This window comes from Acanthochromis polyacanthus, chromosome 4, assembly GCF_021347895.1.
Source record: "Acanthochromis polyacanthus isolate Apoly-LR-REF ecotype Palm Island chromosome 4, KAUST_Apoly_ChrSc, whole genome shotgun sequence".
NCBI classification, from domain to species: domain Eukaryota; kingdom Metazoa; phylum Chordata; class Actinopteri; family Pomacentridae; genus Acanthochromis; species Acanthochromis polyacanthus.
In genome coordinates this window covers 7,132,356-7,154,917 of record NC_067116.1, presented here as the reverse complement: position 1 = coordinate 7,154,917, position 22,562 = coordinate 7,132,356, and the positions used below count along the sequence as shown (strand labels likewise).

At 37.9% G+C, this 22,562-nt stretch overlaps 1 protein-coding gene across 3 annotated transcripts in view; it reads left to right on the top strand.

The window, feature by feature from the left end:
- The window catches only part of pex5la (peroxisomal biogenesis factor 5-like a), a 185,122-nt gene that overhangs the window by 72,565 nt on the left and 89,995 nt on the right, over positions 1 to 22,562 (top strand). For 2 of the 3 annotated variants that reach the window (XM_051947475.1, XM_022198054.2), the window contains exon 2: positions 13,934 to 14,038. The exons of the other annotated variant lie outside the window; for it this stretch is intronic. In XM_051947475.1, the coding sequence (XP_051803435.1) occupies positions 13,934 to 14,038 (105 nt within the window). The remainder of the gene's footprint in view (positions 1 to 13,933; positions 14,039 to 22,562) is intronic. 3 annotated transcript variants of the gene reach the window in all.

The window sequence follows — 22,562 nt, the reverse complement described above, 5'->3', positions numbered from 1 at the left end:
TGGGTGCATAAACAGAAGAAAGAGCACACAGAAAAGAAAAAAATACAAAAATAAACTCTAACAAGGTTCCAAAATTACTCCCAAAGTAAACCAAACATAAACACAACGTAATTTTTTTTCCTTTTCTGCCCTGGAGTTTTGCTTTTTTTATATCCTCAAAGTCTGTTTTTCAAGTTTTGTAGCTAATTCATGAACAAAAAATATTAAAAAAGGCTTTTGTATTCATGTTTTTTGTGCTTTCCCGACATCTCTGATTGCTTTACTCTCACCCATGCTACACTTGAGTAAACTGAATTAAACTTTAAAGCTACCCGCCTCAGATGTTCCTGCAGCCCGACTCCAGTCCCGGTAGTTCAACGCTGCAGGTGCAGAAATGCAGCCACAGGGCGGCTTTCAGCAAATCGCCTGAAACCTCTTTTGTTGACTGAAGGATTTAAAGCGTCACCGAAGCTTAAATCCGTGCTGACATGTCTGTCACAGCACTACGGCAGACTTTACTGACTGGCAAACACTTTAACACACATCACAGCCTGAGTGCTGCTGTCCTAGAAGTCTGTAGGAGGACGTCTCACCTGGAAAAGATTAAAGAAAGAATTAGATTTATTTGTTTTGAATGTGCTTATTTGGACCGAAATAGTAGCTTCAGAGTATAAAGTCACATTGAGGTCAGGAGAGGCTTGACACTCGCTGGAGCCTGTTAGCTTAGCATTAGCTTCATGTAATCAGACCGTTCGGCTGCAGAACTACTGCATAGCACAATCATAAACTGTAATACTGGAGTAATTCAGTCGTGCATACATGAAATAGAAACAGATTCTGAAGATGAATGATGCATAAAGCTCTAAACTGCAGCTTGACAGGATTGATTTCTCAGGAATGTTACTTGCACAGTCAGATCATTCTCTGGTTCTGACCAGAGGTGGACAGAGTAGCCAAAAAATCGTACTCAAGTAAGAGTAATGTTACTTCAGAATAATATTGCTCAAGTAGAAGTAAAAAGTAGTCATTCAAAAAATTACTCAAGTAAGAGTAAAAAGTATTTTGTGGAAAGACTACTCAAGTACTGAAAGTACTGAGTAACTGTTTGAATGTAATGTCCGATTTATATCTTTAGAAATGATGTGATCAGACAGACAAAATTTTAAAATAATGTGCAAATTCTGGTATTTCCAAATAATAAAATAAAAAATAGCAAAATTAAATAACATCTTTAAAAAATGACGAGTTCAGGCACAAGAAACACAAATTTCCAAATCTTGGTTTTTCATAGCATACAGCCAGTCAAACAGTTACTCAGTACTTTCAGTACTCGAGTAGTCTTTCTTTCCACCAAATACTTTTTTACTCTTACTTGAGTAATTTTTGAATGACTACTTTTTACTTCTACTTAAGCAATATTATTCTGAAGTAACATTACTCTTACTTGAGTACAGTTTTTTGGCTACTCTGTCCACCTCTGGTTCTGACACAGCATCGTGTAGAATGGTCTGACTCGTCTTAAGTGGAGATAAGTGAAGGAATAGTGACAGAGGAATTGTTTTGGTGGGATATTTGGATGCAGGGAGGCGAGAACTGTGATTAAAATGGCTAATTCTCTGAAAAATAGCAAAGCTGCCTCACCACATGATCCAAACCCTCTGCTGGAGTGGAAATTTCAGTTTGCAGAAAGGTAAAACATAGACAATGAAAAGGGAAGGGAAAATGACAAGAAATGTGCCACAAATAGCAAGTTTATACCTGCAGTATACATCCAATGAGTTAGAATACTTCACATTATACACCCTGTATGCTAAACACAAATCTGGAGTCTGTTAGCTTAGCTTTAGTCTCATGTAGCCAAATTACTGCAAAACAAAATCGGAAATTGTAATACTGGAGTAATTTAGCCGTATGTGTTTGAAATGGAAACAGACTGTGAAGATTAGTGATGCAAAAAAGCTCTAAACTGGATTGATTACTTTGCTGATTCCTTCATATTGTTACTAAATTTGTGTTTTTGAGATTGTCATTGGTCCACTGCAGTTTCAAAGTAGAAAGACAAGTTGTAATATTGGACAAATTCTTCCATATATGTTCAAAATGGAAACAGGTTTTGAATAATATTGACATAAAAAGCTCCACCCTGCAATTTCGATTAATTTCTTAGCTTTAACTGATAGTTCACTCAACTCATTAAGGTTCATAAGAAACTAAATTAGCATATAAGCAGATTTAACAGGATTCATCATTATGGTTAAAACTCCACAGAGACTTTTGTTTTTTGTAGTTTAATAAAACAGACATGGTGTAGACTTACTGTGTGTCTTTGTCAAACTAGGTTCTGGTTGTTTGTTTTCATAAAAATCTATTTATGTCGAACTACGACAAAGATTCAGATTGAATTCAGGTCCTGTATCTGCAGACTTGTAGTTGAAAAAGTTTGTCTTTGAACTGACTCTGGTCAAAAATGGCTCCAACAACTGTAAGTTCTTAAAGTCAAGTAAAGAAGAAACTGTCTGAAGTTAGAAAATGTCAAACAAAAGCGAGTCTGTCTGTGTGACTGGTCGATTCAGCTTAATATCTTGAATTTATCAAACTTGTTTTCTTGAGTTTAGTTAATTTACCAGGACTAGGATTGGACTGAAATAACTTAAAATGATTTACAGTGTAGTTTTTGTGCTAAGCTAAGCTAAAGTGAATCTTCTTTTTTAAATTACAGAAGAAGAAAGTGACTGTTTCTTCAATTTTTACTGCAGCAAATATTTGAACTCTGTCATTGTTACATTAAATCACTTCAGAAAATATTCTGATTCCTTCTTTGCATCAGGTGACTTTAGAAACGTGAAAAGAGACGAACTTTTCCACAGCCTCTAATTAGCTCAGCGGCCTGAACTGCTCCGTTATGGAGGAACTGAGGTAACCAAGGAAAAAAACAAAGCAAAAAAAGCCTGATTAGAGAGGAGAAATAAATCCACCATGCTGCGTTTCAGGGTTGTAATTATGTGCGCATTTGAATAATCGCAATTAAATAAGATAATTTTGCCACGAGCACAAAAGAACATTGCTCCACGAACCAAGCGGTGTCCTGAATGAGCCTTTGAACAGTTTTAGACGTCGCTAGTTGGATCCAGCCGAGGCGTGTTTATTTGGGCCCAGAATGACTTAACGACAGATTCTCCACGTCTTTATAAACTACTCGGGGAGCATGAGCGGGTATTAGACGGATCCTCGGCGCTGAGGGCAGCTATTCGTGTTGGGACGTAAATTTCCCTCAGCTGCTGGCTGTAATTCTGGAGATGATTTGTGTTAAACCGCCGGTGTTTGAAGCGACGCCGCTGCACAGAACACTTTCAGACGGTGATGTACGAGCAGCTGTAAGCACAGTAAATTATTTTGATTCTGTTTTAAGCGCCTCTGCTTGCAGTTTGCAGAGACATTGTGTTTGCCGCCAGAGTTCCTTATTCATTACAAGAACCGATCCCCATGAAAGCCAATAAACAGCAGCAGAAATGTCACCAGGATAGAAAACCCTCAAACAGCAGCAGTAAAAAGTTTACAGGTATCAGTCATCCACAGCGTTAGTGCTGCTGGTCGGTCACTATCTGGAGTGTTCAGGATCTGACACCATTAAATGTGTCCGATACCTTATAATTCTTAGTTTCTGTCAAAGTTTCAGTGTGAAATAGCATTTCTGTTTTAGGGGTTTTCATTTTAATGTTGTGCTTTGTGCAAAAGTGAAGCTCCAATTTGGAAGATGTGGTCATGCAGGTTGATTTTGGTGTTTATTTTGGCTTAAAACTGTGTCTCTGTGGTTGTTTTGTGTATATTTGTGGTGGTTTTGTGTCTCTGTGGTGAGTTTGTGTCGCTTTGTGGTTGTTTGTGTTTCTTTGTGGTTGTTTTGCATCTCTTTTACTGGGTTTGTGTCTACTTGTGGTTGTTTTATGGCTGTAATGTGTTTCGTTGTGGTTGGTTTGTGTATTTTGTGGTGGTTTCTGTCTCTTAGTGGCTGTTTTGTGTTTCTTTCAATTCAATTCAATTTTATTTATATAGCGTCAATTACAGTCAAATTGTCTCAAGACGCTTCACAGAACCCTTATGCCTGACGCCCAGAGCAAGCCCTAAGGCGACAGTGGCCGTTGTTGTTTTATGTCTCTATGTGGTTGTTTTGCACCGCTAGTTGTTGTGTGCCTGTTTGTGGTTCTTTTCTGTCTCTTTATGGTTGTTCTGTGTTTGTTTGAGGTTCTTTTCTGTCTCTTTGTGGTTGTTTTGTGGTTGTTTGTGGTTCTTTTCTGTCTCTTTGTGGTTATTTTGTGGTTGTTTGTGGTTCTTTTCTGTCTCTTTGTGGTTATTTTGTGTTTCTTTGTGGTTCTTTTCTGTCTCTTTGGTTATTTTGTGTCTGTTTTTGGTTCTTTTCTGTATCTTTGTGGTTATTTTGTGTCTGTTTTTGGTTCTTTTCTGTATCTTTGTGGTTATTTTGTGTCTGTTTTTGGTTCTTTTCTGTATCTTTGTGGTTGTTTTGTGTCTGTTTGTGGTTCTTTTCTGTCTCTTTGTGGTTTTTGTGTCTCTTTGTAAGTAATAAGTAATAAGCAGGACATAATCCAGAATAAAACACTAAAATTATCTAAAGCTTCACATAAAAGCGGGTCTATAAAAGTGGGTTTTCAGAAGTGATTCCTCTCCCAGTAGAATCACAATAGTCCTCTGTCTTTTGTACTTTCGACCACCAACCTTCCATCCACAGCAGCAGCACCGGATCACTGTCAGAACCAGCAGCTCTGCTTTGAAGCCTGAACTTTGGCTCCAGTTCGGAGGACCTGCTTTTATTTATTCACACAGTCTGTTTGAATCAGGATGCTGCAGCGATCGGCCCTGATTTTCATTACTATTATTATTATTATTATATGTCACCAGAAATCAGCTCGGTGCAGGCAGCGCTGCAGGGTTCAAGTTCACCTGAGGCTCTGATCAATTTTCCATCTGCACATGAGGGAGTCTGCTGTTGTTTGTGGCTTCCCTCTGAAGCCGAGAGCAAAACATGCACGAGGTCGGAGGTCTGCAGAGGAAGCATCAACAAATACAATGCAGCATCATCACCAGCAGCAGCAGCAGCAGCATGTGGAAAACAGCCGGCTCATTGTGCTCAGAAATATAGAACCCATCTTATTCAGCACCCAAACCGGAATATTGTGAAATGAGGTAAACAAATATCTATTCAGGTGAAGTGTTAGAGGTTTTTTATCGTATTTCTTCTTCTAGCTGTCGTTGTTTTATATTATATGTAGGAATATTGTAACCTTCCGCCTCAGAAATAGAGGAACTTAAATGTCATCCATTTATTGCCGAAAAAGTGGATCAACAGAAAGCTGTCCTGATTCTGAGCAGCAAATATTCCCTCTAGAAATCCATCTTTTACATGAAGTATGAGCTTTTATTGAACCAGTGTTTCCATAAGAACGATTTAAGACACTGGAATCACCAAAGATCCTGCAGTTCTGGAAACAGACAACCAAGAAGAAGGAGAGAGACATAATTACAATGCCAAAAATCAAAAAAAAAAAAAAAAAAAGACAAAAGCTACATTTCTTTGACAGTTAATTTGACAAAAACTTAAATAAAAATGCAATAAACATTTCCAACGTTTTTGGAATTGTTTTACCAGCACTGGAGAAATGAATCTACACACTGTAGACATTTTAGAATTTGCAGTTTTGGTCAGTTTCTAAAAGTCCCTGAATTGTTGTTTTGTGACAGTTTGCTGCATCATTATTAGCATTTCAGCTGCAACAATATTTCATATTTTATTGAATTCAGTTTAAAAAAAATGTTTATTTTTGGTGAATTTTTTAAATGAGATAGCAGAATAAAACAAAAAAAAAAATCACAGTTTTTGAGCTGAGATTTGGTTGGACCCAACGAAGTCACAAATAAGCATTTCAGTGCCAAAGGTCATAAAATACATACACAAAAGTTGAATTTCTTTTACAATTAGATTTTTTAAAAATGGAAAAAGTAAATGCAATAAGCATTCCCAACATTTTGGGAGGTTTTACCAATACTGGAAAAATGAATCTACACACTCTAGTTATTTTAAAATTTACAGTTTTAGTTTAAACTCTGAGTTTTTATCATGTGACTGTTTGCTGCAGCTGCATCGTTATTAGCATCTTAATTTCAAAAAGGAGTGCAGAATATTTGGTATGTAACTGAATTTAGTTAAAGAAAATGGTTTATTTTTGGTGAATTTATAAATGAATAAAGTGATTTTGTTGATGAATCATGATTTTTGAGCTTAGCATTTCAAATGCTGTTAAAAAGTTGAAAATATCAACAGCAGCAAATATTCCCTCTAGAAATCCATCCTTTACATCAAGTATGAGCTCTGATTAAATAAATGCTTAAGAACAAATTAAGACACTGAAATCACTTCTTTTGCAGACAGCAAAAGCTCAACTAAAAGCAATGATTCAATTTTACAAAAATGCATAATTTATGCAAAAACAGAAAACAAATGCTCATTTTTGAGTGGGCACATGGCATTGTAATAGTTAACTTCCCGGTTGCTTTGTGCCTTCATAAGCGATGCTGCAGAACTGCTCTGATTGTCTGCAGCTTCATTAAAAGCAGCTCTTATTCTGACGCTCCAGATCCAACATGGCAGACGATCTTCTGCATGATCAAAGAATCCTTCTCTGGAATAAACTCATTTTCTTCACTTGTTAAACCCACAGTTACTCAGTTATGTGAAGAAAAAGGCTATGTTTTGTGTCCACTGGTCACTTTTTAAGCAGGTAGACGAGATCAGAGGATTCGTCCTGCTGAGCTTCTTGATCTGTCAGCCAAAGTCCAGCTCCTGTTTTGACAAGTTCAGATGTTTAAAATGCTTCTGAGCAAACTGACGGCCGCTAATAGAGGAAATCTCATTTTCTCCTGCAGTTGCTTCAAGTTTTTCATCTCTGGTGAGGTTTTGTAAAAGCAGTGGAATCTGGTTTTATTCTAAAAGTTGCAGGACAAAATTCAAGATGGCAGCTCTGCTTAAAAATGTAAGTTTGAGGAACGTCACTGACTTTGTGTTTGAGTTGAATTATCTGACAGTGGAATTTTTTTTCTTTTTTTTCTTTTTTTACAAATGTTCAGTTTGAAAATGATGAAGACTCTCTCAAGTTCTTTTCCTGTTTACCCATTTGAATCCCAAGCAAGTTTCTGGATATTTTTTCCTTCTTCTCTGTGGATTCATTGGTTCAAAGTCCTGCAGGTGTAAGTGCACTAAAATGGGAAAAATCATTAAAGTAAATAGACAAAAGTTGACTTTCTTTGACAATTAATTGCCCAAAAGCTGGAAATAAAAGTGAAACAAACATTTCCAGCATGTTAGAAGGCTTTACCAACACTGGAGAAATGAATCTGTATCCTGAATATATTTTACTAATTTTTAAAATTAGTTTTTAAACCTATTCACTCTGTGGAAACAGCAGAAAAGTCCTTGAATTTTATCCATGTGACTGTTTGCTGCAGCTGCATTGTTATTAGTATTTCAGTTGCAAGAAGGTGTGCAGAGTATTTTGTATTTTGCTGAATCCAGTTAGAAGACATCATTTATTTTTGGTGAATTTTTAAATGAGACATGCAGAATAAAGCAATTTTGACAAAATACCATAAATTTATGCTCAGATTTGGTTTCCCACTGGAGCCACAAATGAGAAGTTAAAAATCCAAACACTCATTTTGAACCCTGAGTAGTTTCTAGATTTTTTTATTTTCACAATTTTCCTCACTGTGAGTTCATTTTTCAGTGCAGTGTAAAATCCTGCACCTCTCAGTAGAACTCAGAAATGTCTTCTCTGCAGTTAGACACAATTAGAATACCAAAAACCATAAAAATAAACAGACATTAATGAAATTTCTTTGTCCAGTGGTTTGTTTTTGGATGATTTTTAAGTTAAACATGAAAAATATCTCAATTTTAGGCTGAGTTTTGGTTCAGTTTCCAAGCAGAGTCACACATGAGTAGATCAAGGACTGATTGAAAATCTGACTTTCTTTTCCAATTTTTGCAGTTTCTGGCTTTGAAAAAATGGTGATTTTTAACAAAAAACACACCTGCCTGCACATTTTGCTGTTCAGAGGATTAAATAGTGAGATAGGCACCAAAACATGGCCCAGAAATGAGTCACAGTATGCTGAAAAAGGGATCAGATGAACAGTTTCACATAAGCAGTCGGTTACATGCAGTCAGAGACTCGTTTAAACTTGGACATGGGAGGTTTCCACAGATTGCATCTCCAAATTATGATTTCTTTGGAAAATCTGGCAGCTTCCACTGAAACTCTTCTGGTGTCTGAACGTTATTATCCACCTGAACTGCTCTAAAACCACCAAATAAGTCCACTGAGGGGGGACCTCAGTAATACTGCAGAACATTTGGAACATTTCTGCCCATAAACAGTTTGTAAATGTAATTTTAAAAAGTCCATTAGACAGCAAACATTCAGACCAGACTTCAGAAGGGACAGAGCGGACCATCATTAGCTTCCCGGCACAAACATCCATCATCGTTATTTCTAACTGAGTGCAGACGGGAACTGAAAACTGCTTCTGAGGTGGAAAGAAGAAAGAAAAGCCCAAAAGTCACCAACTCTGGGTTTGTCAGGTCTCTGCTTCAATAGAAAAGCCATTATGTGTCATTTTACAGATATTAAAAGACAAATTGAATTTCATGCATGTTGTGGATCCACAAACCCAGATTTTCAGAGTGACACAACAACTAAATCTTGTGGCTTTCACTGTAAATTGATTTTGTGAGCCCTGACACCAGCAGAAACATGCATGTCCTGCAGCACAAGCAGCTCAGAATGATTTGATTTATCCCTGTAACTCCACAGTGGGACTCATCTGCTGTGAATAATTTGTTTTCCTGATTTTATCTCACGGAGCAGCGTCGTGACGACCGAACGCTTCTGTAACGGCGATTTGACATTTTAATTAAAACGTGCTGCCGTTCCTTCACTGCAGGCTTCGTGTTCTGAGACAAAACAATAAATACCAACGCTCCCGTCTCAAGTGTTGTTGATTCTTATCTGTTGTTGTTCTACGACTCCACAAAATGACATTTCCATTCAGCTAAACTGCTTTCTCAATAAGGCGTCAAAAAACCTGGAATTAATTTAGACTTTTTCAAAATTTAAAAGTTACTAAAACCGAGTGAACAATTATTTAAATAGTTGGAAACTTATTTATTAGATTGACAAATAACCCCTTAATAGCTGCAGTCTAAGTCAGTTTGGATCATTTCAGAATACATCTGCTTAGAATATATGAAATTATATTCAGAACCTGACAAAGAAGATTCCTGGAAACTTCCCAAAAATTTCCTGGAAAATTTTCCAGAAAATTCCAGTAAAATTCACATAAAATTCCAGGACAGTTTCCACAAAATTCCAGGATAATTTCCACAAAATTCCCATACAATTGTCTTAAAATTCCAGGGAAAGTCCCATAAAATTTCACAGAATAACTGAAAATTTCCAGAACATTCCCATGAAATTATAGGAAAATTCCCCTCCGAAATCAGGAAAGTTCCAGGAAAGTTTTGGAAAAATTTCCAGAAACAAAATTTGTTTTATTATTTACATCACAAAAAATGCAAAAACCTGCAAATAATTTAGATTTGAAAAATAAAAATAAAATTACTAAAACCAATCAATTAATTATCTAAACAGCTGGAAACTTTTTTATTAGTTTCACTAGTAATCCCTTAATAGCTACAGCCCAAGTCAGTTTGGATCGTTCCGGAATACATCTGCTTAGAATATATGAACTCGCATTATTCAGATCCTGCCAAAGAAGATTTCTGGAAACTTCCTAAAAAATTATTGGAAAATTTCCATAGAATTGCCATACAAGTCTTGGAAAATTTCCATAACATTTCAGGAAAATTCACTTAAAATTCCAGGAAAATTTCCATGAAATTCCAAGAAAATTCCCATACAACTGCCACAAAATTCCAGGAAAATTCACATAAATTCTGGGAAATGTTCCATAAAATTCCCCTAAATTTGCAGAAAAAAGCTGATAAAATTTTCTGCCGGACTCTGTAATGCGTCACAACAACCATGTTTTTGCCGTTTATTTTACCGCTACCAATCAGATATCAGATGGTGCAGGACTTGTCACCTTGGTAACACAGAAAATGGGGGGTAACACTTAAAATATGTAGTAAAAGAGTTAAATTTCAACCCAAAAATGACATTTTTCTGAATCCTAACCAGGTTGTTTTGGTCCATGAAGGTAACCAAACTTCTAGGATGTAAAAGTGTCCAACAAAGTGTGATATTTTCCAAAATTGAAGCACAAAGTGAATGAAATCCAAAATTAAACAACCGAAAACTAAGCTGACTTCTTGAACTGACTTTCATTAGAACAGTTTCAATATTTTGGGCTCTGGACTGTTGGTCAGACACAACAACATGTTACAAGACATCAGTTTGGGGTTTGGGAAACTCTGACGGATCTTTCTAACAGTCTTCTTAAGTTTTATGGACCAAATGATTGATGTATGATTAAATAACAGTCAGCTGCTGCTCGAATTTCATGCTTTTAGCTGCCACTGAATAACTAAGAACCTTTAGTACTTTAAGAACCACATTAGGGAGACGAAGAACTTCCTCTAGAATCTAGAGGAAGATTCTTTTCATCTTGAGTCTAAATGAAGACATTCTTGAACTAGTGTTGATGCTTTGAAACGCTTATTTACTGAAAATGTCCCCATATAGAGTCTCCTTTTTCAGCTAAGTGTGCACTGTTTTCCAAAGTTCTCACCAGGGAGGTTGTTCTGAGTATTTTGGAGAACTTCTCAGGTCGTCTCTGTCTCTTCATGTAAAAAAAGTGACTCCATGGTGTTGAGATCGTTGTTCTGGAACCACCTGTTGCTTGTTCTTCTTCTAGTTCTTCTAACTTTGGCTGTATGTTTGGGTTTGTGGTGAGGCTGCCGGATAGTTTGGATCAAATCTGACGCCTCCGTGATGTTTCTCCATGATGGATAAAGATCTAAACACACCAGTAATTCCATAAAGCAGGTATCAAGGTTCTGTTGCTGTTGCTTGTTCTTCTTGTAGCTCTTCTAACTTTAGCTGAAAGTTTGGGTTTGTTATGATGCTCCAGGATAGTTTGGATCAGATTAGTCGTCTCCCTGATGTTTCTACATGATGGGTAAGAATCTAAAAACACATGAAGCACCTGAAACATCTCCACAGAACTCCTAATAAATAGAGCCACTTCATCAAACACCTGAAACTGTAAACTAACACAAACTGAGTGGGAGATCCTTGACTCTGTTGGCAAGATTTCCAACCTGCATCGTCTGTCAGTCAGACAAAACAACCAAAAACAAACGTTTAGAGCTTTCCTGAACCATTTGTGAATGGCGCTTTGCTCCCGGCAGCATCTTAGTGAGCGACGCTGCTCATTTATACCAACTAAGTCTGAGCTGGAGAGTGGGAGCAGGTGGCTTCTGGGACTTTATTAAGAGCATTAGGCTTTCAAGGGAAGACTCCGTCCAGGCGCGGCGCATGCATTCTGCGACATGATCGGTTGAGGAAATCATTGGTAGAAAAGCCTAATTCATTTTTCTGGCAAGCGGAAATGTAGAAAGCGTCTAATAAGATCTGGCTAAAAGGCTCTGAGTGCACTTTCTGCTCTACGAAATGAAGAAACTGAGTATGATGAGAAGCAGCTTTGTCTCTCTCCGGTCAGCAAACTGAAGCGCAGGAGGCCGAGGCGAAGCATGTAGCATCTCCTGCAACATCTGCACGTCTTAAGATGATTAATAGCATAAAACGTAGTCCTTCTTCTGGAAGAAGGCGAGATGTGACGTGAGTCTGAGAGACAGATGGCGGTTTCTGCAGCCATAAAGTGGAGGTGAAAAGGATGACAATGGGCCAGCAGAATCAATCTGACCTCTTATGTAATCAATTTCTACCGTTATGTAATGGTGCCTTGGCAATTATTGGACAGGCTCTGCTCGTTGTCTTGGTGTGAGGGGTTGAGGGTGGTAACATGGAGGCCGGGACGCTGGACGCTGCGAGGGGAAGTTTAGTGAAGCGAAGGCTGCAGTCTGGAAGTGAGCTGATAGTCTGATGTGATCACTGCAGCTGAAGGAAATGTACAGAAACCAGCAAGAAATTCACTGATAATACCTCCTAGTTACAGCATATTCCAGATTAAACTGAGCATTTTGTGATCATATTATACGCTATGCACCTCAACCAACTCGTTAAAAGTGACAACTGGCTTATTATTGCATCTGATATTCAACATTTTTATGATTATATGAATTTTTTGGAATGTTTTCCTAAAAAGATACCTAAATTTCAAAATTTACGACTCTAACAAAGTCAAATCTGATTGCTTGCACATGACGAGTAACATCAACTTAAAGATAAACATCAAAGTTTAGACTTTGGTATGTAGTCTAAATCTGACCCTTCTCCAAACCACAATATCTACCCAAAGATCAGAGAGAATCCTCTGAACTGATGCTGACAGTGCTTGCATGAACTAAGTCATCTGCACAGAGACACACTGGAGACTCGGATGACTTGGGTTGTGAGTAAGGTTTACTGATATCAGGAGAAGTGACACCAACATAACAGCAGGACATGCGAACAATGCCAGCAGCAGTTCTGAGGATTCTCTCTGATCTTTGAGTAAATATTGTAGTTGGGAGAAGGTCAGATTTAGATTATAGACCAATATGGAGACAACTAATCTGTCTATTATACGTGTCCACAGGTAGACTTCTACTTTATGAAAATGAGGCGCGGGGAGTGGAGGACCGACGCATCGCGAAACTTTCCTCAAACGTCCAAACGAGCCGTCGTTGAACTATAATGAGGACAGATTCAGCAGCCTATTTCTCACCTCAAATGCTTTCAGAAATTTTTTTCACTGAACTGATTTTGTAATAAAAGAGAAAGTTTACGACCGAGCCACACGTTGGTATGTTTAACGTTTTTGTTGGTACGTCCACCAAGCAGGAGATTTTCAGATGCAACGCATTTACATAGGAGAAAAACAGATCCCGTGGACATGTACCATACGTCACGTCAGAACCGACAACATCTAATCTCCTGCAGAGTCTGCCTGTCTAAAGGCCCTTATGATCTTAGAAAGGGGAAAGAGTAACTTTTCCTTCGCAGAAAGGCTTAGTTACAGGGTTTAGACGATTTGTAAGAGTCATAACTTCAATGCAAACATAATAAACAAATCACTTTAGCTCATTGGCTTTTGAGAAAAATCCCAATAAATCTCAACTGTGTCAATATCTCTATAACTACCACAGAAAGAAACAGCTGAGTAAAAAAACAAGAGTAGGAAAACCTGATAATTATAGTAAAAATCTATTCTGATGAGTAAATTTATGTAATAATCGTGTTTATTTTGTTGCAAAGTGCACCAATGAACTGTGATCTCTTTTTTTACAAATCTGATCTGGCTTACAAACTTTTAATAACTTATTGTGAATCTACGAAGAAGACAAATAAATCCAGATACTATTTCCTTTTCAGAAGCAGGAACCTGAGAAGTTATGCAACTTTTTTCCTCTGATTGTTGTGGATCACGTCGTTTTAACTACACATAAACTAACTTGTACTCTGAGTTCTGCATAAAACTGTGTCATCCCAGTGGAATCGCTCCTGCCGTTGGACGTCCACGCTCATCTGTCCACAGTCAACCCTCCACATCGTGCAGTGAACCTCGTCTCATTGCCATAGTCTTGTGGAAATGTCTTCAGTCTCTTGTTGTTGTTGTTGTTGTTGTTGTTGTAGACAGCCCCACACACACATACACCGTAGTATCTCCATCTTCATAAGGTAAAGTCTGTTCTGTAAGATGCCCCGTTCGGGTTTTTGTCCAACTGTCCCACTGATGCTCGTCGTTGTTGATCTCACTGTTGTAGGGGAAAGACTCTAGGGCTGCAGATAAGACTGTTGCCATGGTCCTGAAGGAGATACCCAGTAAGGCGTCATCAGAAGGGAAGCCCCTCCTCACAGTGACTACCAAGGTGGGCAGATCCATTCCAGAAACCCCCTCTTTAACCCTCTCAATGGAACGTCCTCTTGTGTTGAAACATTAGCTTTGAGTGTCCTCCAGCCGCCCTCCACTGTCTACTAACATCACTCGAGCCTTCTGTCTAACAAAAACAAGCTGCTTCATTTCCAGCTGCTCTATGGGGTTTAAAACTGCATCCACACAAACACTCAGCAATCATTTCAACATCTACACAACTTATTATCCACTTATGCTCACGCTAAAAACTCATATTCAGCTCAGTGTGTTGGGGAGGGACTAACGAGAATCATTATCAGTCACAAATGAAATTATTCTAAAAACTTCCCATTACAACATCCAGTGACATGTTTAATGCACTTTAAACCTGTTTGTTTGTTTGTTTGTTTTATTTAAGACATGCTACAATAGCAAAAAAAAGAAAATAAATCACACTAAATGAGAAAATAATGTCTGGAAGCAAATAGGAAGAAGTCTAACATGTTAACTCCCACCAGATAAATCTCACATTTCACCCCCAAAGCACCTTTACTGTTCTGCATTATTATATTTTGCTGGTTTTTGTACATTATCTTAAATAGTTTTTATAGTTTTCCAGTGAAAAAGCATGTCCAACATGATTAAAAAGGTTTTTTGCAAAACAATATAATTTTCAAAATTATCACCTGGTTTTGGGATTCAGAGGGTTAATTAAAAACATAAACTAAGACAATTCAACAACATTTAGATATCACACCTGGGGAAAAAGCACATCCATGGATTCCTACAAGAACATATTTGCAGTTATCACCCAAACAGTAGCAGACAAAAGATCCGTTTTTGTACATTTTCTGAAATAGTTTTATAGTTTTCCAGTGGAAAACAGGTCCAATATGATCAGAAAGTTGAAAATTCAATAATTCTTTCTGTTTTTATCATTTCCGGCTCTAATAAATGGTGTCATTTTTTTCAAAGGCAGCATGATTTTAAAGCGATCGCTGGGTTTTTGGGGTTCAGAGGGTTGATTAAACACATAAACTACAACATCTTAACAAAATTTATTGTTGATGTTTGCGTTATTTCGAAATTTGACTCCAGAATTTTCATCTTTAATGCAATTCTTTATCCCTACAGAAAACTATTTGCAGTTATCCCCTAACAATAACAGACAAGTGATCAGATGATAGAAATGTAGCTGTTTTTCTTTTCTTTTGTCCATTTTCTGAAATAATTTTATCATTTTCCATTAGAAAAGCAGGTCCAGTATGATTAGAAAGTTGAAAATCCAACAATTTCTTTCTGTTTTTAGAGTTTCTGGCTCTTATAAATGGTGTAGTTCTGGCTGGTTTTTTAAAAGAAAGCAACATTTTTAAACCCATCGCTGGATTTTGGGGTTCAGAGGGTTAATTAAACATGTAAAATTTATTGTTGAAGTTTGTGTTATTTTAAATTTTCACACCAGAAGTTTCATCTTTAATGCGATTATTGTGTCTGTTCCCATTAGGGAAGATCATTTTCCTCAAGTACTAATAATTGTCAAAGGAAAAAAAACACATCCAAGGATCCCTACAAGAAACTCTTTGCAGTTATCACCTAAACAATAGCTGTGTTCAGCTGAAAGAAATGTATTCCATCATATTTTTGGGGTATAAACTGGACATTTTTATTTCCAGCTGCTCTGTGGGGTTTAAAACTGCATCCACACAAACACTCAGCAGTCATCTCAACATCTACACAACTTATTATCCAATTATCCTCTGCAAAGACTCACACTAAAAGCTCATATTTAGCTCAGTGTGTTGGGTGGGATTAACATGAGGGTCACCACAGACTCCCCATCCCATCCCCTAATCAGGTCAGTAAAGTTTCTCATGAACTTTTTTGGGTTTTTTGTACACCTCATAAGCAGCTAATCCTCAGCGTGTGAATGCGTCTCCAGAATGCGATGCCGCCCAGCATGGCATTGAGCGACTGACTGAGCAAATGCTGCAGAAAGAAAAGCCACTGCTGAGCTTCTCACTTCTCTTTCGCTTCTTTACGTGGATGCAGCCGGAGCTCCAGACGGCGATATGAGTTTTTCTGTGCTTGATTGCTTCTGTACAGTGTGTGTGGGTGTGTTTGCTGCTGCTGTGTCTGTGTTTTTTAATAACCTGTGGCATGCTTTTACACTCGTCTTATTCTCTAATACAATGTCTGGTTTGATAAGCCGTCACACGACCCAGATAACGCTTCCCCTCAAGTGGGAGGATGTAATTATAGCTCGACATTTCTGCACAATCTGCTGAGTTAACGCTGACGAGGCAGGACTATTGTGTATTTTTAAAAATAAATAAGTCAGTTAATCTGCAAATCATTATTTGTCACAACAGAAGTTACTGTATTATACGAGTCAAAGATCTGGTGATGTGTTCAGTGCACCTAAGCGTTGTATTTCCTGATTTTTTAGCCATTTTAGGCATGCTATGATACCAAACATGAGAACTAAATCACAAAAAAAGAAAAGAATCCAGATAATGCTAATGTGTAAATCAATAATACATTTTTGTATGATAAGGCTGAGAAACAAATCAATGGCGAAGAACTTATGGTGAGCTTTTTAATGCACTTTAAACTTGTTTCTTTCCCCTGATTTTTGATTTATTTCAGCCATGCTACAATACCAAGGCAAGAAAAGAAATCACACGAAATGAAAGCAATTAACAGAATTCAGTTAATGCTAATCTGTAAATCATTATTTGTCATAACTGAAGTGACTGAAGCTGTGGCAAAAAAAAAAAAAACAACTTCCCATGACAGCTGTTTAATGCACCTTAAACCTGTTCTCTCCAGATTTTTGATATATGTCAGACAACACCAAAAAAAAAGAAATTACACTAAATGAAAAGAACCGTAAAGTAATGTCTGGGAATAAAAAGATGAGGTTTCACTTATTAATTCAACCAGCTACATCTCATATCTCACCTCCAAAACACCTTTACTGTTCCACATTATTAAATTTTACTTTTGTACATTTTCCTAAATAGTTTTATAAGAAAGTTTAGAAAGTTGAAAGTTCAACAATTCTTTCTATATTTCTAGTTTCTAGCTCTTATAAAAGGTGAAATTATTGCCTTTTTTTCAAGACAGCATGATTTTTTAAACCCATCACTGGGTTTATGGGTACAGAGGGTTAATTTAAAACATAAACTACAACATTTTAACAAAGTTTAGTGCTGAATTTTGTGTTATTTTAAAATTTGACTCCAAAATTTTCATCTTTGATGCAATTGTATATCCTTTCCCATTAGGGATTTTAAAGTTCAGCTGTTCCATTGGTTTAACTCACAAACTGATAAACATTTAAACAAATCTAAAGTCTTTCTTTTCAATTTCGCTTGTTAAAAGTTGACTTATTCTTTGCTTTGACTTCATTCTAAACATTACAGCAGCTTTGTTTTATGCCAGACGAGATTTTATTTTAATAAAAAAGAGCTTTCAATTGTGTTTTTTTGACCTGTAATCCTTGAACACACCTGAAAACTCAACATTAACCGACTGCTGAGTCATGTTAAAGTAGCTGCGACGCGGCAAAACAAGCTGAAGATCAAGAAACTATCAATGTATGTTCACTACCAAATAAAAGTCCATGGTTGGGAGGAAGCAGCTGCTGCAGGACTGATGTCCTTCCATCACCCAAGAATCTCAGCTCATCTCAGTGAAGACCCCACATGACTCCAGATGCACTCAAACACATTTCAGTGGGCTGCAAGGCCAGCCTCACCCAAAGCCGTTACACCTGGCAGCACAACCAGGTGCTTAAGTGTCTGGCACTACTGTTGGAAAAGTGTCAGAGAGGTGTCTACGGCCTTCCATCCACATCGTCCCACTGGCAGGAAGCAACATTTGTCCAGGAGGGTTAGGGTGGAGCCTGTCTCACCACTTCTGGACCAGATTCTGGGCAGCTGAGAGGGGCTTGGGACTGGAAGATGCTGGTAGACTTGGACCAAAAACTCTGTTCCCCACCTGAGGTCATATCCAACAATCTGGGACCAGACCTTGTGCTACGGTCAGCTTTTTAACTTACCAAAAAATGTTGTTACCTTGTCTGAAAAAAGTCCAAAAATTCAGAAAAATTTTCTCCAAATTTATAAAAATTTGCAAAATCTTCAGGAAGAAAATTCCTGAAAAGTTTCCCTCAAAAATTTTATTTTTTAAAATAAAAAATCCCCAAATTTGACAGCAAAATTCAATGGATTTTGGTTGATTTTTTTCTGAATGTTCTTGAAAAAAATTTTAATTTGCTTTTTTCCACCAAAAAATGTTCAAAAATTTCCTAAAAAAATTTTGAAAATGTGGAAGTTTTCACTGTGAAAATATTTTTTTTCCCACATTTTTAAAACTGGGCTGCACAGTGTCGTGGTGGTTAGCACTTTTGCCTTGCAGCAAGAAGATCCCCGGTTCAAATCCCGGGGTGGGCCTGGGATCTTTCTGCATGGAGTTTGCATGTTCTCCCTGTGCATGCGTGGGTTTTCTCCGGGCACTCCGGCTTCCTCCCACAGTCCAAAAATATGCTGAGGTTAATTGATGACTCTAAATTGCCAGTCGGAGTGAATGTGAGTGTGATTGTGTGTCTGTATATGTAGCCCTGCGACAGACTGGTGACCTGTCCAGGGTGTTCCCTGCCTTCACCCGAGTCAGCTGAGATAGGCTCCAGCACCCCCCGCGACCCTAATGAGGATAAAGCGGTGTATAGAGAATGGATGGATGGATGGATGGATTTTTAAAACTTTGAAACGGGACAATTTGACCCGAAGGACGACAGGAGGGTTAAGATTACTACACACTGCGATTTTCGGTAGTCCCAGACGAAACATAACAATCATGAGGGAATCGTGGTGATATCGTTGGGCTTGGCTCTACATCGGTGGTCCTACATCGCACTATGAGACAGGTTCAAGGACAGCCGTTGTCATGGCGACCAAAGACAAGCAGCGATAAAATTCTGACTGTCAGAAATTTGGGGTGATCATCTCACAGTGTGATGCTGCTGCTGTGACCTACACTAACTAACTAACCAATAGAAATGCAGGATGAAATGACCTACTGATCAGCGCCACACTTGAGCTAAACCCAAATAGATGATTTGCAGCGACAACAGAAAGACGCATCAAAACGAGTATGTGGGGTTTAAACAAAGAGTTGTGGCAGCAGAAGCCTTTTTGACGTGTCCTCCAGCTCGAACCACAAAAAAGGGCAACGTATGGAAGGATCTAGCAGTGGATTTCTCTCCAAACATGTAAATGCCACAAGTGCAAGGGCTCCCTTCATGTTTCGCTCGCTTCCCTGTAATTGTAGGAGCTCCTGCTTGCTTCGGTTGTTTATTTTTGACAGATGGACGGTGCACGCTTATGACGTTTTATTCTTGCACATTCATGTCGACTCATGTACATCATAAGCTACGATTCAGCTGCGCTTTCATCGTTCAGTCAGCACAGACAAAACTTCACATCATTTCCAAAGATTATTAGATTCATGTCGTACAGTGTAGCATGCTGTGAGCCTATAAGATTGTTAAAATCGCACAGTGTGTAAAGTCCTTTAGGCACGTTTACATCGCTGAACTCACAGTGCCCTTGGAGAGCTCAGAAGAGGAGGCCTACAAGCACAAAAGCTGAAGTGTATGGAGCTTGCCACCAATGCAAAACAGCGAGTCTGGAAGGTGAGGATCTGACCAGTCGATGTAGGCTGCAGAGGGTTCGTAGCCAGCTTGACATCCAGACTTCTCCAGGAGATGGGAGTACGTAGGAAGGCCCACCAGCAGGTGATCAAGGACCTCTCCGGAGCTGCTAAAATGGAAGTCAGTGGCTGTGGATGAAGAGAAAGGACTCCACCTGGACCTTCACCTGAGTAGATGACATCTAAGGAGTGAACCTGAGATGTTGGGATTCAGTGCTGACCCCTCTGGAGGGGTCATGGGCCTATCGGTGAAACACCTAGGGAAGGGAAGAGGACACCTTGATAACCCAGAGGATGTCCTCGCTCACTGGACCATCCCACAGAGTCTTAGTAGGGTCTCATGCATGCATTAAAGGATATCAGCATCTCGTCCTACACAACAGTTCTAAGAGCAGCTGGTTAATATTTTATATCTCAACCCTCTAAAAAAGGTTGTTTTTCTTTCTTGTGCACAAAATTCCATCTGGATCCTCAGATTGTTGGGTTCACAAGTCAGCTCTCACTTGATATATTTATTTGTTCCTCTCAGACCTGTCAGTAAACGGGAAATGTAAACGCTGGATGTAGTTTCCACGTGGGCAGATCTCCGGCTAAGGCAGCAGTTCGAGAGGCTTCGTGTCTCGGCTTGAAGTCACTTAGCGACTGACTGCAGCTCCTCACGCCACATGTCGAGTCAAGTCGAGTCTATTTGTAGAGTCCGAGATCACAAACGATGTCCCGGCGGGTCTCAGAGGTCTCAGACTGCGACGGGAAACGTCTGCACGAAGACATCAAAAAAATGGACTCAACAATAAAGCAACAAGATGAAAATCCAAAAATTTAATAAAATTCCTGCCACTGAGGAAGACTAAATGTTAAGAAAATAAATGCTAAGAAAAAGAAAATAAATCACACAAAATGTAGATAAACTTAAAGTACTGTCTGGGAATAAAAAGATGAGGTTTAACTTATTAATTCTACCAGCTATATCTCATATTTTACCCCCAAAACAGTTTTACTGTTCCCGCTTTATTAGATTTTTCTTTTTTTGTCCATTTTCTTAAATAGTTTTATAGTTTTCCATGGGAAAAGCAGGTCCAATATGATTAGAAACCAGAAAATCCAACAATTTCTTCTTGTTTTTGTAGTTTCTAGCTCTAATAAATGGAAATGTGGCTTGTTTTTTCAAAGACAACATGATTTTTAATCCCACCGCTGAGTTTTGGAGTTCATTAAACACAAAAAACAAACTACAACTATTTAACAAAATTTATTGTTGAAATTTTTGTTAGTTTAAATTTGGGCATCAGAATTTTCATCGCTAATGCAATTGTATATTTGTTCTCATTACTGCTAAGGGCACTATTGAACCACATATATTTAAGCAAAAAACCCCTGTTTGCTGCTGCGTTATGTCTATATTTGTTAAAATCTTGCAAACAGACACTTTTGAGCAAATATATCTTAGTCCAAAGATGAAATAGACTTCAACAAATGCAAGAAATTTACGCTTGTTAGGGTGAGATTAATAATTCTGTTTGAGAGGTCACTCTATTTATAAAAGTACAAAGGAGGACCAACAGTTTCAGTGGGAGGGACTCACATGCACCAACATGAATGAACATTCAAACATGACCAAACCGACTAATGCAGAACAGAAAAGCTCAAAATATGACTTAATTCACTGCTAAGGCCACTATTTTCGAGCTATAGCTTTACATGCTTGCAATATAATATTCATATTTGGTAGATATAGATATATTATGTTGTTTTGTGTCTCGTTTGTCTCTTTGTGTCTCTTTTTCCTTTGATTTCTCGCTATCATTTTGTCTTTTTTTTAGTTCAATTCAGTAGAATTGTGTCATTTTGTGTCGTGTCTGTATATTTTCAATGGTGTTTTTGCACCATTTTCTGTCTCATTCATTTCAATTTGTGCAAACCTTTTGTTCAGTTTTCACAATATCCTCTTTTTAGCAGTCATTCTTACTTTAGGCTTCACAAAAGCAACAGATTTCTTTTTGTGGTTGTTGTTAAAATCTTTCATAGAAACACTCTAGCAGCAAATATATCTTATCCTAAAGTTGAAATTATCCTCATCTCCCTTGTTAAGGGGAGATTTATAATTTGGTTTGAGAGGTCAATGTTGTTATAAATGCACAAAGGAGGACCAACAGTTTCAATGGGAGGGACTCACATGCACCAACATGAATTAACATGTGAATGTGACTGGAATAACTAATGTAGAGCTGTTTGTTTGCAAGTTTGTGGTTAAAATCTTGCATACAAACACTTAAGCAGCAAATATATCTTTGTCTAGAGATGAAATTATCCCAAACAAATGCAAAAGAAGTGCTCTTGTTGGTGCATTTTCCAAAAACTGCAGTTCTCAGCCATTTAGGGAAGTTATTGAGCTCTTTTTAAAAACTCTAAATCAATATTTGCAGCTTTTTTTGGGAAGATTTCCATCTTACCAGAAACAAAATGGATCTTGGATCATAAAAAGACCAATAAACGTACAGAGGTTTTATACTTTCTTGAGGATATAGGATAACACATGGCTCATCCAGAAGCAAAAAGTTCAGTCCTAGCTACTTTTTTTTCACTATTTCATTTCCAACTTTGCAGCCTCAGGATAAATCATGCAAAGCCATTATGATGACTCATAAAATATCCAACCAAGTGAACCTGAGTCTGGAGGGAGCAGATCGCTGCCACCCACAGCTTCACAGCAGCTGTAATGACTAAACAACCTGATGCATTAAAGAGAACCTTTATACGGATTCACAGGAACCAAGAAAACAGCTTTTCACATTAAAAAACACAGATGCTGAAGAGTTAAATGTGAT